A 16,605-nucleotide genomic window follows, 5' to 3' on the forward strand; every position below is an offset into this window, starting at 1 on the left:
CTGAACTACAATTTCTCCCCAACTCTACCTGCTTTGTGGTATAAGTAAAAACACTTGTAATATCCAAGGGATGTTTATGTATTGAGACCTTTTGTTTTCTGATTACTTTTTTTAGTAGTGACTAAGTGGCTGAAGCTACTATTTGTATTGACATTCCTAATTTTTATTTAAAGAGAAAAATTGTATTAGTGGCTTCCTTTGTCCTTAATTTGAATTACTGGTTTAAAGAATTCCTCTGGACAGCGCTTTTCTTTTAAAAAGTTTATATTCACACAAAGTTCTGCGGTCTATGTGATTTGTTCAGGTGCTACCAAATTTTTCATTACTTGATTAGAACCTCTTAGCTGAAGGAAGCAATGTCAAATAATGTTCCAGACATGATTATTTGGGTGTTGTTTTTTTAAATGTACAGGTTTTTAGTATTTTTTTCCTGCTTTGCTTTTTTTTTTTTGCTTTGCCTAGTAAGCAAAGGGACAAATGTGCTAGAACTTGCTTTGTAAGAAACTTGCATTGTGACTGAATTCTTGATTTCAAACTGATTTAACTTGTGGAAAGTTTTTTATTAGGTCTCGCTGATTCCTTTCAATTTTAAGTTAAGGTATTCTTTTTTTGATACTCAGTCCTCATGGAAATGAGGAATGAAATCCGGAGAAGATGACAACAATGAACTATAGAAGTAGAAGCAAATTTGGGCTGTAGTTTTTCCACACATAATGTGTAGTTAGTCTGAGAAATTGTTTCTTGTTTTGTATGATAGCGATAGTATGTAACCTGTAAAAACATGAAGGACTGATACTACAGCAATATACAGGGGAATGTTATGCTTGCCGAGAATGGACTTTCATATAAGCTGTCACCTTGAATTTTTGACATGGAGGATTCTATTTTCTTTAGACTTTGGTCGTCTTCAACTTTCATAGAGATAAACTGCTGATAAAGCTTTCGCCCTAGTAGCATGACTACTTGAATAAAGGAGAGGGAAAAAAAATTAATGCACAATCTGAATTAAAAATGTTTGTTATACAGTTGGTATTAAATAAAATGTTACTTTATACCTTTGAAAGGGAATAATCCTATGTAGAAAGACTATAACTTAAATAATGCAGATGTAATGCTTGCGTAGAAGTGTTGCCTTAACTTTCAGGTAATACTTGCTTTAATTGTTGGTAAGGCTTTTTTAATAGCTGTTGATGTAATAGCCAATTCCCTGAAATGTGTATTTTGGTGAGAGATTGTGATGATCTTTGTTGGCCTCCGAAAGGTTGGTTAATTAAAGTAACAAGTTCGTTTCAGAAAATAAGCTTTTCAGTATGCTTGAAAACAATGATGTCATTTTCAAAAATCATGGGTAGGGGGGATAACATTAATAATTCAGAGGAAAGTTTATATATATCAACAAAAAATAGTATTTAGTGCTGCAAGTAATCTTTTTACATACAGATTTTAGTGTAGTTTTTAACCTGTAAAATATATGAGCAAGACTAAGTGTTCTTGAGCATAAAATTTTACTATCTTAAAATATATAACTTATTCTACAATGTTTAATACATTTAGGATTTTTTAAAATGACTACCTGTTGTTGCTAGTACTAAGTCAAAACTTTTTTGAACATGTCGGTATAGCATGAAGTAATCACTGAATCCAGCGACTTATGTTACACAGGGCTGAGTTCAGTTTTGAAACACTTGGAATTACTAGCCTTAAAGCTCAAACTGTTCTGAAAATAAGGCTGAGTTTAAAATGTGTATGTCAAACATATGCCCATTATAAAAACAATGCATGGCTGTTTTTCATCCAGGATGCTCTTCTAGGAAATCTGGTATCAATTTTCACAGTATGATGATCTAGGAAAGTTGTTAGTTTCACAGTATGATGATAACTTCTGTGTTTCTGCTGAAGTTCTGCATGCTCTCCTCTCCTTTCTTGCAACATTGAAATATGGGGGATTGACTTGAGAGTATCATCCTGGTGCTGAGGTTTGGCTCCATACCTATTTGTGTAGCTTGGAAAGCGCAAGGCAAGGGTGCTCTGAGGGCTTGTAATTGGACTGTTCACTAGTGAACTCGGTCCTTGCAGGTTTAACGCATTGTGTTAGGTTTACTTTAGGCTTACTTCCCTATTTAGAGAAATCCTTACATGAAGTAAAATGTCATGTTAAGGAAACATGAGGGATGTGGAGAGAGCAGTGCTTCCATCCTTGGTACATGTGCTAGGCAAAGTCTAGCACACTCTAATCTTCCCCCCCACCCTCCTAATGAAGCAAGGCTGTATGTAATATTGCCAGTGAAGTCAGCTGAAAGTGAACTGTATGATGCTGTTGGGCTCAAAACATACTAAAGCATCCTTCCTTATGTGAATGTTTTGTGTGTGTGAAGTCAACTGATGTAAAAGATCATGCCTTGTAGCAACTTGTAACCCTGCAATCAATATTTAGTGTTGAAGAAAGGCAATTCACTGTTGTCCTTAATAACAGATTTAACACAGATTGATCTGGTATGTAAATGCTAACAGTAGGCTTAACTTTTTATTCCCTTAGTATGTCTCTGTCTGCTACTCTGATGAGAAAAAAAAAAAGTTTTTTTGTTTTGTTTCTGTCAGTAACTTTATCTAATTGCCTTTATTAGTCCCGTTACAACCCAGGGATCACAAACACAGCAACTACAGAAGCATTATGGCATTACCTCACCTATCAGTTTAGCTGCCCCCAAGGAGTTTGACTGCATGCTTACCCAGAAATTAATCGAAACCCTAAAACCTTATGGTGTATTTGAAGAGGAAGAAGAACTGCAACGCAGGTGAGTAAACACTCAGCCTACCAGTGGTTTTCTCCTATCTTGAGATTCGCATTGTTGCCTACTGAACGCCAAGCATGTTTATGTTCTTTCAAATGCTTTCCTGAAAGCCTAGTGGAATATTAAGCTTGATGGTTGGGGTTTTCTTTTTTCCTCATCTTAAAAGGAATACCTCAGAACCCAGAAAGGAATGAAAATAGCCTTCAAATTTTGGAGGCTGGTTTGAATTTTTTTTTAACCTTCGTAACTGTTGTTGTAGTGGCCCCTATGCTTTTTTCGCTTATTAAGCTATCTAGAGTTTTTTTCTCTCAGTACTGCTCCTCATTGTTCTTTTAGGTGCATGTCCTTTATGAATTAAGCTTGTATTTTGAAAGTGAGTAGAATTCCTATACCTAAAATGTGTGTAGGCCTTGCATGCTTGCATTTTTTTCTGAGTTTAAATCACTTAAATGTCCTTAAAGGAGAAAAATAGTGGGAATGTTGTAAGAGTGACTTTGTTTCAATGCATATCTATAACAAGATCTCTAATTAGATCTGCAGTGTTACTGTAGTTGACTTACTACGTAATGATGATCAGGGTCTTAAATACTACTAGCGTGGTCTGAGTCATGACCTGTCATTCTGCTGTTTTATCAATAGGATTCTAATTTTGGGAAAACTAAATAACCTGGTAAAAGAATGGATACGGGAAATCAGTGAAAGCAAGGTATGGATGTATTTTACATGGAACTGGTCATACGAAGGCTGCTGTAGGAAGATAATTCCAAAACATGTTCCCAGTCTAAACAGGGTGAATCTGAGATTTGGGGATCAGATTGGAAAAACAAATTCCACCTATGTGTAGCTTCTTTTGTTTCCAGGTAGCATTACCCCTTCAAAGTAGAACCTTGTCAAAGAAAGAAACTGATAAATATTACAACTACCATGACTTTTTCCCGTAGTAATTTGCGGTTGTTCCCTCTTCTCCCTAGGTAGAAATATAGCTTGACTTTTTGTCAAAAATATATGTATAGTACTATGTTAATTATATGCTTAGATTGTTTGGCTTTGTGAACCAGTGCTAGATCTTAAAATGGACTTCTTGCAGCTTTATGAACTGTGCTCTCTTTCTTCAATGTCAGTCCTGTAATGTTACTTTTGAAGACTCTAATAATGACAGTAGTATTTTTGCTGTTATAATCCTGCTCCTCACATCCCTACATACACCTTATTTGAATTATTATAGGCTTGCAAAAATGTAAAGATGGAAGTTTGGTGTTTTTTTTTTTTTAGGGGTAAAAACCTGATATTTCAAGCTATTTTGCTTTGAGTATATGTAGGGGATTAGTTATTCTCCACACTTCTCTTACAAAATGGGAATTTATACATGAACAAGATTATGTGGGGGACACACATGACCCTCCTATATATGTGTTACTCTATTTTGTTTTCAAGGATCATCTTGATTGGTGTAAGATTGGTAACTACTTAAGTTCATCCAATATGTATTGCAAAATAATTAATTTTTGATTTGTTGATATCTTTTGCTCCGTGGCCATTAATGTCAGGCTTCAGATTGAAACATTGCAACCTGCTGTGAAAGAGTAATTGTCTTTGCCCACAGTACTACGGATGCAAGAAATTTTTTGAAGATAAAAATCTAGGAACTTTATGTGTACCTGAACAATTTTAACATAAAGGCTTGGTTTTGGGAGAGGTATTTATTTAAAGAATGTCATATGGGTGTCTCTGAAAGTAATTCAATAAACACTAATACTGTAAATAGTATTTTTCAGTTGCTCTAAATTGGAATCCATCATCAATTTCTAAGTCAGTCTAAAATGGCTGAGTACTTAGTAAAATGTGTTTAATGTCCATATATTTTAAAGATGTTCTACACTTCAGGTGCAACTGCTGGAACAATTACTGTGTTTGAAGTGGTAATGTAGTTGAAATGTTACAAAGAGTTATCAAGTTACCAATAGTTACCAAACATACCTCCATCTTTTTTGTAAATACTAAGATCACTATTTCAGTAGTAACTATGCCTTAAAAAAAACACATACATTTTGTGGAATAGTCTTCCTTTTGCTTAAAAAGAAATTGTGTGTGGTGTTATAACTTGTTAAGGTAAAATAACCAATTTTATGTGCTTCATTTAGAATCTTCCACAGTCTGTAATAGAAAATGTTGGAGGAAAAATTTTTACATTTGGATCCTATAGATTAGGAGTTCATACAAAAGGTAATATTTACTTTTATTATAAAAAACTCATATGCTTGAGCTAATGATGTATCTGTAAATGTCACACTTAAGTAACAAAAACTTGCTGTCTTTTGAGGTGGTGCTAGATTTTTTTATTGTCTGCCATCTCCAATCTTCATTTGAAATGAAAGAAATACATTCCTATATTATGTTCTTGTCATTGGTTGGGAAACAGACAAAAACATATGAAATTACAACTTCCTCTATTTTGAAATATACTTAGCTTCTCATGGTTTGTTCTTTAAAAATGACTACAGGTGTTCCACAATTGAAAGAAGAATGTGTGTATGTATTCAGTACGCTTAATGGCCATGAACATTTTATTGGTTGGTTTTGGGTTGGTTTTTTTGTTGTGGGTTTTTGGTTTTATTGTGGGTTGTTGGTGTTTTTATTTTCTAAATTTTCACTTTGGTTTGACTTAGTATTCCCAAAGAAAAGCCATTCTACAGGAAGAGAAATAAATTTTCCCATTTGGTTTCAAAAAAATTTCTGGCTGTTAGTGTAATTGCATGTGTATGAAGTGTAACTTGTGCTAATAAACAATTTCAGGTGCTGATATTGATGCCCTGTGTGTTGCACCAAGACATGTTGAAAGAAGTGATTTTTTCACATCATTTTATGAAAAACTGAAACAACAAGAAGAAGTAAAAGATCTGAGGGTATGTGAACTGCCTGAATAGAGCTAGCTGAAGTGATGATGCTGAAAAGTTAATAGTGAAAGATGGTGCATTAGTAAAGTTATATTTACTTAATTTCATTAGGCTTTGCTGCAGGTTAACTAAAAATCCACTGTGAGCCTTATCACCATACTTGAAATAGAGATTCTTCCAAATCTTCTCTGTTCCCACTTACTAGAGACACTCGCTTAAAAAGCTGGGTGGCAGAATGATCTCCTAGTATGTGTTAGTACTGCAAATTTTCTGCTTGCTCTCTGGGAACAGGCAGATGCAAGTGCTTGGTCCTGATCCATTTCAAGTTAACCTGCATGTTTTTAATGAAGGTTTTAAGTAGGTTGTTATGCAGGTGTGTTTATAATTTCATGCTTATATAAACAATTACAGTGGTTGATATTAACTAAACCTTCTGTATTGGCTCTCCACTGTGCATTTGAAAATGGAGGTTACATTTTTAGTGTGTCTTATTATTAGAAGCTCACGCAAGACTTTTAGCATGTAAAGATGAACATTTCCCTTGTAGGAATGGAAGACGCACTGGTATACGGTATTTTGTTTCTAGTCTACCTAAATGACAAGCTTCCCTAGATCAGCTGGTGGGAGCTTTAATCTTCTCAGTACTGGCTCAGTGTGTTTTCTCCACTGCAATTCTTTCTTTTTAGATTAAGGTAGTTGCTGCCAAGTATTAACATTTATTTGGTTTAGTCCTGCTCCCATAAAATAAATGGGACTCTGTCTGCAGCATTCTTTCACTCTGTGCGTCCCATAGTTGGTAACTACCAGGGCAGTGCAAACATCTGGTGCTAATACTGTATGCACTGAAACAACTGTTTTGAATGCATCACTTTTAGAATGCTTTTAGTAATCTTTAAACCTACATGCTATAATTAAGAGGATTCTGATTTTCAGATTTCCAATTAACTTTGCTATGCTCTATCTATCTATAAACTCAAGATAATGTAGTTGATTTAGCAGCAAGGTAGGTCATGTACGCTCTTCAGCATAGCTCTGCAGTGATGCAAATAACCTTTAGGTCAGGGTGTCATAAAACTTTTAAATCGTTCCAGCTAGGTCTATGTATGTCTACATCTTCAGGGAACCTTATACTTTCTTAGTGGCTGCATTAGAGCGTCTGAGAGAATTGTGAACGTAATATTTTACTTAGGATTCATCCTGCCAACCAGTAACATTAAGGTAACCTTAATGAAGGTTAAGTTCATAAAATAGTGTCCTCTCCTCCTCTTGTTAAGAACTGGAACACTTAGAACTGTTCAGCCTCTGGCAGTACCTAACGTTTCTTCTTTGGAAGTATGCAGAGTTCTTTGCTTTTACAAAAGCAGTGCCCTGCAGATCTGCATTTAGTTCAGGTGCTCAGTTCAGGAAGGTGGTATTCTTAGCTGATTGCAGAGTAGACGCAAAGTTCCATAGTTTCATCACAGATACTGTTTGTTGAAATACCTTATTAATGACCACGTTTAGAAAAGATGCACGAGCTCTGGAGACTGATAGCCTGCAGCTGGTTTAGGTGAAGTCAGACTGCATAGTCACACAGTTGTCATTTCTCAAAGTACTGAGTGCAGAAACAATAGAAGTAAGAGGCCTCTTACAGTAAGAACCTCCATAGGTTGGCTGTAGAATACTTAGAGATGCTATGAGGAGTAAAAGGTGCTTGATCATCTCCTACATGAGAAAGAGTTGGACCTTAAGGTAACATCATCAAGTGGGTTGGTATGAGTTTGAGTTATAATTAACATCTAGACAGTTGTAGCACATAGTAGATCGGTGCTTATTGTGTAAATTCTCAGTGGTGGAGAAAGAGGTGGCTGACAAAAAACAACCTGAAAACAGAAAAGCATTTGTATGTATAGCATTTCATTGTGATTGTTTAGACCTGCTAGCTGTTGCTTGTAAATGTTCTTCTCTACATGGAAAATAAAATCTAACTCTTTTCCCCCCAGGCTGTTGAAGAAGCTTTTGTCCCAGTTATTAAACTTTGTTTTGATGGAATAGAGGTAAAGTTTTTATTTTTTTTTGTTTTGGTAGAACATGCTTGAAATGTTTTCAAGATCTCAGTAACTCGTGGTATTCATTAATGTGAATGCTATTAAAGTGACTCTCCGAAGTTCATACCAAGGTCTTGACAACAGCCCTTAGTTCTGTAATTTAAATTGTGGCTTTAAGACTGAAACAGGTCTTTCTTGATGTACTTAAAGCTGTGTGTAGAATATCTCTGTTCTTTTTTAGGCACTGGTACCCACTTGTACTGATGAGTGTACTGACCTGAAGAGTACCAGTATTGGCATTATTAAGAATTAATATTTAATAGAAATTATATTAATTAATAATGCGGCTGCAGTAATTTTTTGACTGCTAATGATTAACTAGGCAAACCTTAAATTCAGATTGGCTTCAATACCTTATACTATGGGAAATTGTGTGATCTTTGATCAGATCTCAAAAATGTACTGTTGAAGGCAAACTGGGTATTCCCTTTGTGCTGATCTCTTTGGACATCTGTAAACACATAAGCAAAACAATGGGGTTTTGGCCTGCCAGTTTCTGTCCAGTTTGCCTGATGGATCAGCTGTCTTGGATTTTTACTGTTTTTACTATCTGGGGAGAAGTTGCTGAGAAAACAGGACCGCTGCTTTCAAAAGATACTCTGTTAATCTTTCTCAGACTGTTTTGTGGTCAACCTGTCATCTTTTCTTGGTAGACAAGACAAAAACATATGAACTGTTCATAGACACAGTTCATCAGACTTGTACCTGGATTATGTCATCTGGGAACTGGTGTGTATAAGAAGGGTACTTCACAGTGGGGAAGAATTCCCAAGCTAATCTTCTGACACATGATGTGATTTGAAGAGCTGTAGTATTGAATGCAAAACTGGACAGTTCCTTCTCTCGCAGTTTGAGTTAAATATCTGCCTTGCAATTATGATGGTCATTAGTTAGGGTAATGGCAATTTTTGAGTCCCGGGAAGATGGTGAACTACCCCCCTTGCCCATATCCATCCAGCTTTACTTATTTGTATTTTGACTGACATTTGTGTCAGTTGACGCTTAGGCAGAGATGTATTTTACTCCAAATGTGCAGAGAAAAGTGGTATCATGCAGTAAGCTAGCCTGTGACTCACGTCTGTCAGCCATTTTATTCCTATCTATATATAGTTGGGTATTAGGAACATCATTCTGGAGAATCTTTTCTTTTTATATAGCTTAGGTATTCATTCCAAATACTGAAACTTGCCACAGGCTCCTCCAGTTAGTCTGTTACTAACTACTCCACTTAGTCATTTACTTTCAAGACCGTGTTGTTTCTCCTTTTTAAAAAATGAAGTTCAGAATACAAGCCTAAATAGGGAAATAAAAGGACTATCTGCTATAAGACTAGTAGTGTCTTGTTCCAATATAGTAATATAATGGGTTCTGATAGCTTAGATTTATGACTGAGACTTAATCCGCATTGCTGACAGTGCATGAGAGTTCTCTGATCTTGAACACTAAATGATAACCACTCTCTTTATATATACCAGTGTTGTTAGGCCATAATTTCTGATGGTTACGTTTGTACCCAGTATGTCAGTATCAGAAGACTTTAATTTCATTTTCCTTTTCCTAATGCAGGCAAAAGGTGTCAGAAGTTACTCTGTCTGTAAAGGAAACCTTAGAACTGAGGAAAAGGACTTTAGTTTTAAGGTGACCCTCTCAGTTAAACTTCAGAAGTTTCTGCCAATCCCTGTTTTTACATATGCGTTTTATGTTCCTAAAATAATCAAAACATTCTTGATTTTTTTTTTTTCCCTCCCCCTATAGAAAACGGATTCCTTGTGTGTGTCCCCCCTGCAACCCCACCTCCCCAAATGACATAGGACAGGGTATAAATTTCTCAACTGGAAAAATCATTTTATTGTCAATGAACTTAGAATCTGTAGAGGTGCTAGACCTTCTAGAGGTCAGAGTAGAACTTCAGGCTGAAGTTAATTTTGAGCTTCTTTTACCCTGAGTAGTAGTACTTTTGTTTTACATAGAAACTTCTACTTGTAGTATACAATGTTGTTAAGACCTACTATTAAAGACTTTAAAATCAAAAGTGCACTGAATACTTCAGCACTTCTCCAAAGAAAAGTAATTCATAGTTCAAAACAGAAGGATACAAAATTTTAAGCAGTTACAAAAACTTCTTGATCTTAAAGTACCTTCAGCTTCATTTTATCTGAAATAGTTTTACTATAACTAAAACAGTTTTGTTCTTGGTGCAATAGCACCAGGTATTTTATCATCTTGTAGGTGAGGTAGTATTAGTTTATGATGATTAAAAGCCTCATCTGGTGAAGGGGCCGTGGGTGCCTAGCAGACCAGCTGCTGATACGCACTTTATATCCTCATCACACTATCTAGTCTAAGACAGGAAAGGCAAACTGACTTCTCAACTATGTGTATGTTTTTCCTGCGTATGGGACAGTGTAAAATTCTAGTTCCGTGCTGAATAGTACCTTAGATGTTCTTGACCTGAAAAGCTGTCAATGACAAATGACAGACGATGAATTATTGAAGTAGTAATACAAAGAAATATGGCATAATTAAAACACTTTAAAAAAAATGATACGCTAGCTTGCTGGATTTGCAGAACTTAATGTTTTCTGTAATCAGATATCTAGAATTTTCATAGATACTGGTCATATGCAGAGGCAACTGGTTGCATGTATGCTTCATGGTGCTAGATGGGAAAGGTCTCTTCTGTAATTCAGTGATAATTTTGAGAATATTTATGTTAAAACTAGGGTATGTTTTCACAACTTGCTCTGACATAGTAGAATTTTGTATTCTGGACCTACAAGTGGTGCTTGTCACCAAATGGTTATTTACATTGACAGTCGACATAGTTTTTATGGGCGTGCTCATTCTGTATTAATGTGTATTTTATCCTCTTGGAAAATGAATCATAAGATGCATGAAGCATCTGAAAGTGTTTCTTTTAGTGTCTGTGAAGGGTGTTAGTATGTATTGTTTAAAGAGATCCTTTGTACTAGGAAGACTGTTACCAGTAAACTTGATGAAAATGGGGTACCGAATTAGTCATACAGAGGAAAAAAAAGTTTTCTAATGTCTTATCTCTCTTTTTTCAAGATTGATATTTTGTTTGCAAGATTAGCACTGCAAACTATTCCTGAGGACCTAGACCTACGAGACGATAGCCTGCTTAAAAATTTAGACATTAGATGCATACGAAGTCTTAATGGTATGTATATACAGTTTTGCATATAAACTTCCTGTCTAATCTTAATAACTGTCCTAGATAGTTTGATACAGGAGTTTAGATGTGGACTTGACTGAAAATATAGCAACTCCATGTCTGGAAATGAAGTCATAATCAGTTTTTATGTCTTTTGGGAGAGAAGGGGCTTTTCTTGTTGCCCAGATTTTCATAACTGTTTTTCTTTTATTTGGGTAGTAAATGGTGCTGTCTAGAAATTAATGGGACTTACAAGACTTTTGTGTGGAGCACTATTTCTGTAAATAAAGATGTATGCATGTTTTTTAATTCGTATATGTTTTAATATGCATAAACATAAATGAAATTGCTGCAGTGGTAGATTGGGGATATGAAAATACTGTCAGGTTGAGGTCAGGTCTTCAGTAGCTTACCAGGTTGTGTAACCCTTAACTTTTCTATAATACTGCAGCTTAAAAAAACCCAAAATTTATGGATGGGATGGTAGGGGCTTCAGCCTGTATAAAGCTTGGCAGGGAGGAGGAGCCTGTGAGATCCCTAATTTCTGTTATGAGGTGAAAATTTGGTAACATGAGAATACCACAGCAACTTGCACTGTTTTGTGTAGTTCACCTATGTGTAGTCTCTAGATTCATACTTGCCTCATACTTGCTTTGAAAGGAACTCCTAGTCTTAGATAGTACTATTTTCTTGCAACCAGCTCTGTGCAACTATTTAGCAACAATGAATTACTCATTATTGTTTAAAACAAAACAAAAAAACCACAAAACCAACAAAAAAACAAGCAGTTAGTGTCATCTGTAATGTTATTCTTAAGCCTGAAAAAAATCTCATCAAAGCAATGATACAACTCACGTTTAAAAACTATTATTTTTGGCCCACTCTTATCCAGTCAAACACAACTTAGACCTATGACTTCCAGGTTTTCTGTAGGTCTGTGAAGACTCGTGCTCTTAATGTCTGCGTGTTTTATGATATGCTGCGTGTAATCCTGTAACAGCAGAACTTGGAAGTTTTTTGTTTCTTAAACAGCTTGTGCTATTCATTAATAACAGAGAATCAGCACTCCAAAACTGTAACTATGCATGCATCAGTTGTCTTCGGGTGCTGCTGTAAAACAGTAAAAAAGAAAAAACAAATTATGTTAAGCTTTCTAAATCAAAAGTGATCAAAATACAAAGTTAATTTCCAGTACGCTGATCTGCAAAGTTTGATAGCTTTGAAGGTGAGGGAGGGTAAGCAAGCAAGCAAAAAACTTTGGAGGCAGCAAGTGTAATGGATTTTTTTCTTTTGGCAGGTTGCCGGGTAACCGATGAAATTCTGCATCTAGTACCAAACATTGACAACTTCAGGTTAACACTGAGAGCTATCAAACTATGGGCAAAACGTAAGCAGTTATATTCCAAAACTTGTGGAGTTTTCGTTAACTCTTACAGTTGCTGATAACTCTCTCCTTTTTGTCTCTTTCCTTCTCAATCCACAGGCCACAACATCTATTCCAATATACTAGGTTTCCTTGGCGGAGTTTCCTGGGCTATGCTCGTAGCAAGAACTTGCCAGCTTTATCCAAATGCAATAGCATCAACTCTTGTACATAAATTTTTCTTGGTATTTTCTAAATGGTATGTTTTTTTAAATTTAGATTACGCTAAAATAAAATTGTTTGTAGACACTAAATTTTAGTCCTGTTTTTATGGTATCATTTTCAGATGTTACAGATTACCATGGTAGTTATAAGCATTGCTCTTGCTGCCAGGAATTTGTTAGCTTGAGTTTTTAATGTCATCCAACATGTCTTGTTCTTAAAGTATACCAAACCACCCAGTTCTTAAATAAAATTTTATTAGGTATTTGTTGTAACTCAACATTACTCTTCAGGTAAAATACTTATATAGTGCTAAATAAAAGCAAACACCCCAAAAGTTAGCCTTTGAACATTCGGGTACTGAGATAATGGGAAAAGGAGGCCTGCTAATATCTGGTTCAGGCACATAGCTTAAATGCAGTTTAGGTGAACCAGTGGCAAAAGTGTGTGTGTTGTTTTTTTTTTTTTTTTAATCATGTTCAGTCTGGAGAGGAAGGTGTTTTGGAACGACATATGGCTTCATACTCCTGAGCTAGTTAGTTTCAAAGGATGGTTTAAATAACTCTGGGAACAATGGGAATGTTCTGAGTAAATTTAGAATGGATGGGGCAAAAGTGTACTTTGTAGATTACAAATGAATGCTCTTTTTTGGGAAGAGAATGCCTGGCTACCTATATTCTTCATGAGAAATTGACAGTTTTTAAGAGTCATTGTACCAAGTTGTACAAGCTTTACTTCAAGTATAGTGTCTTTCCTTAATGTGAAGATAACTTCCACAGTTTCACTGTCTTGGATCCACAGGTGTTATAGCCACACATAGCTAACAGAGGAAAATTAGTTGCAAAACCTGCTGAATGTGTTCCTTACACTGCTGTCCACTTTATATGTGGATAGCATAGGAGCATTAATGTACAAATATCAAGAGATTAACTGACTTCTACTCTTTATAAGGAGATAACTTACTTGTGGGAGTAGAGACAACTTGAAGAAAAGAAGTGTTACTTTTTGTTGTTTCATTCAGCATGTTTTTTTCTTGATCGGAATTTTAAAAAAATACATATGTTTTGTAATGTTGCTATAATCATGCTGGCTGTTTTTGTAATTCATGAAACAGCTAGCTTGAAATTCCTCTATGAAGATTGACATTGGGTCCATCTTCTTCGATAGGTATATTTCAAGAAGAATTTAGACGAGTTTACTTTAGTTACCAAAACCAGTGATTATAAAGCTCCAAGACTACAGAAAATTCATTGTTCTGATGCCCTGGAGAAGCTAATTACAGCTGTATCATAGTACAGCAATACAGCTTATTTAAACAACCCCAGTTAGACCAGTGTAGTCTTGAGGAAATGATGCTTTACCTTGAGAGCAGAGTTAAGAAGAATGGCATTCAAAAGTATTGTTTGTTGAACATACATGGTTATATCCAATAGTCTTATTCAGTGCTACAATCTTTTTGAACAGGGAATGGCCAAATCCAGTGCTATTGAAACAGCCAGAAGAATGCAATCTTAATTTGCCTGTATGGGACCCAAGGGTTAGTGTATTATTTTTTCCCCTATAAGTCACACTGTGCAATAAATTCAGTTGCTTGAAGAATCCTAGTTGAACTTCACTTTGGGTTTATTAAACTTAAATATTTTGGTATTATGACATCTTTGTAAGTAACCTCTAGTTCTCCTGAGCGTGGAACAAGCTTAATTTTCTAAACTGACGGCTTGAAGCACACTTGCTGAGCAATGTACTTTTGACTCCCAACTTTTGCAGTAAACAATCCTAATAAATATTCAGTGTAATTAGACACACACCTTAAAGCAATGCATTTTTGAAAAACTGCTTATCTTAAAATGCTTTGCCTCTGACTTAAAACCTGTTACTTTTGCAAGTATATTGAATTTACTTCAGTGCAACAGCCACAGCTGGATAGGTTCGGATCCATATAGTTGTAGTGATGTGTCTTTTCAGCTTGGACCAAAGAAGATCGTAACTTAAAGATTTCAAGTTGTTTTGTATGTTATTTTCAATATTTGATCTCCAACTTTGTAGCACTTACATTAAGGACATTGGACATTAATGTCCTTCAGGCAATCAATGAAACAGCTTGCAGCAGATGCACAGCTCACATTCTGAGGTTTCAGTAGAGCACAGCGTGAATGTGTTCAATGCTGTTTTGTCAATTTTAGAATAGTTGGTGTTCAACTAATCTTTTTTTTGGTGAATGGTGTAAGCACCAGAGGCTGAGTTGTATGCCCTTTTGTACTTCAAACCTGTTTTTTCTGGTTGACAAAAGTCCACGTTTAAATAATGTGAGACAGTTGATAAAGTGTTCTTGAGTCTTACTGTTATTCCTGGGAATAGGGGGTTTGAGGGTAGTGTGTGATGGGAACTGTCTGCGTTGTAGTAGCTAAGCAAAGTGGGGTAAGTTAATGACAGGGTTTTATCTTTTAATTTACCATCTACAAGATTGCTACCCTAATGCTGTTTTAGATGTACTTTGTGTGTGTGTCTCTTGTCCATTCTTTTGTTTCCCTGTGTGCTGTTTAATAAAAGATACGTTAACACAAGTGATGCTTCTATCAGGTTGCCTAGAGCCTCTCATCTTAAGCTGGCTCTCTATTTTTCAGTAGTGTTACAGAAATAAAGTATAAAATATTTTTCACAAGGTCTGAAGACAGTCATTCTTCTGAAGGTGCTCATGTGATAAGGTATCCTTGTTTTGACGTGATCACAAGCTAATTTCTATTAAGGAGAGATATTGTTCGGTTCAGTTGGTGTTTCTGGACTTAGTAGGGACTGCAACTTGATCTTGATGTGCTGACAGGTTACAGCCCTCCCACATCACTGTGGTTCAGAATGACGTCCTTTGTGAAAGTGTTATCCTTGTTCTCTAAACTTTCGCTGAACTGTTAGTAAATTTACTTGGTCTGCAAGCTAAGGTCTCTTAGAACTTAAGACTTGGTTGTAGTAAAGGGAGAAATCCAAATTTGTTAACTCATGTATATGCTTGAAGAAAACTGATTGGCTGTTGTTATATATAGGTAAACCCCAGTGATAGGTACCATCTTATGCCTATAATTACACCAGCATACCCACAGCAGAACTCTACCTACAATGTGTCCGTTTCCACACGGATGGTCATGGTTGAGGAGTTTAAACAAGGTAAGTATTATCTTATGCTCTCTATATAAATGTTTTCAGATGGATTTAAAACAGTTCCATTGTGGCTATGCTTTGTGAGGGGTGGGGTGGGAGGATGTTAAACAGCTTACTGACATGAGACTGTCTTCTGAGGGAGGTGGAACTTGGCCTGTTATGCTTGTGTGGCTTAAAGTTCCAAATTCAGTAAAGACTTCTGCAGATCTGTCCTTCACTATTAGAAACTGAGGGTAATTAATTAGAATGCCTGGCACTCTGAAAATGAGAATTAACAGTACAGTATCTTCTTTTGTTTGTTTCAATGGCTTAAGATTGTGTCATGCCACATGGAAGATTAGTGTCGTAATGCCACTTGATGGCTGTTTCTAGGCCTAATATAAGACAGTATACTTGCTCAGAGATGAGTCCTCTAGATTTACCCTGGTAATCTAATAATAATTATAGCGCATAAGAGAAGATATTATCAAAGCAAGGAGTAGACTGGATGCAGAGAGCAACTACCAATAACGTTCTCATGCAGAGCAGTAGCTTATTGTCTCACTGTTTCTTTGCTGTATTTTACAATGCCTTGCACAAGAGATGATTCAGGTACTGGAAGGAAAAATATATCTATCTTCTTTACTGAGTAGTTACTGTGGCATGCACAAAATATTAAGTTGAACTGCGTTACACTGCAAAGCAAAAATACGTGAAATCACCAGTCTAATCAATTAACATACATTTATAAACATTTTATTGAGGTTCTTATTAATATGATTTGTATAACTAATGACCACTTAAGGTATGGCTGGAGTATAAAGCTTGTTGATAAATTAATTTTAATTTGAAGGGGGGAAATAATTTGTAGTAACCTCTGCTAAGTTAATAAGCTGTTTTTACTCTGGGTACTAAACTGATTTAAAAAAAAAGATTTAAA

General features: G+C 35.7%; 2 protein-coding genes across 9 annotated transcripts in view; both read left to right on the plus strand.

The window, feature by feature from the left end:
• AK7 (adenylate kinase 7) overlaps window positions 1-16,605 on the plus strand; it is a 56,017-nt gene that overhangs the window by 38,557 nt on the left and 855 nt on the right. Inside the window, exons 19-28 of the mRNA XM_075103858.1 lie at window positions 2,625-2,795; window positions 3,432-3,498; window positions 4,934-5,015; window positions 5,586-5,695; window positions 7,669-7,722; window positions 10,843-10,954; window positions 12,246-12,335; window positions 12,432-12,570; window positions 13,998-14,070; window positions 15,572-15,692. The gene's annotated coding sequence lies outside the window, so the exon portion shown is untranslated. The remainder of the gene's footprint in view (window positions 1-2,624; window positions 2,796-3,431; window positions 3,499-4,933; window positions 5,016-5,585; window positions 5,696-7,668; window positions 7,723-10,842; window positions 10,955-12,245; window positions 12,336-12,431; window positions 12,571-13,997; window positions 14,071-15,571; window positions 15,693-16,605) is intronic.
• The window catches only part of PAPOLA (poly(A) polymerase alpha), a 46,440-nt gene that overhangs the window by 7,922 nt on the left and 21,913 nt on the right, over window positions 1-16,605 (plus strand). For all 8 annotated transcript variants that reach the window (XR_012662344.1, XR_012662345.1, XM_075103863.1 and 5 more), the window contains exons 2-11: window positions 2,625-2,795; window positions 3,432-3,498; window positions 4,934-5,015; window positions 5,586-5,695; window positions 7,669-7,722; window positions 10,843-10,954; window positions 12,246-12,335; window positions 12,432-12,570; window positions 13,998-14,070; window positions 15,572-15,692. Coding sequence is in view for 6 of the 8 variants with exons in the window: in XM_075103863.1 (XP_074959964.1) it covers window positions 2,625-2,795; window positions 3,432-3,498; window positions 4,934-5,015; window positions 5,586-5,695; window positions 7,669-7,722; window positions 10,843-10,954; window positions 12,246-12,335; window positions 12,432-12,570; window positions 13,998-14,070; window positions 15,572-15,692 (1,019 nt within the window). In the remaining 2 variants the exon portion in view is untranslated. The remainder of the gene's footprint in view (window positions 1-2,624; window positions 2,796-3,431; window positions 3,499-4,933; window positions 5,016-5,585; window positions 5,696-7,668; window positions 7,723-10,842; window positions 10,955-12,245; window positions 12,336-12,431; window positions 12,571-13,997; window positions 14,071-15,571; window positions 15,693-16,605) is intronic.

Source organism: Phalacrocorax aristotelis, chromosome 9 (assembly GCF_949628215.1).
Source record: "Phalacrocorax aristotelis chromosome 9, bGulAri2.1, whole genome shotgun sequence".
Classification (NCBI taxonomy): Eukaryota; Metazoa; Chordata; class Aves; order Suliformes; family Phalacrocoracidae; genus Phalacrocorax; species Phalacrocorax aristotelis.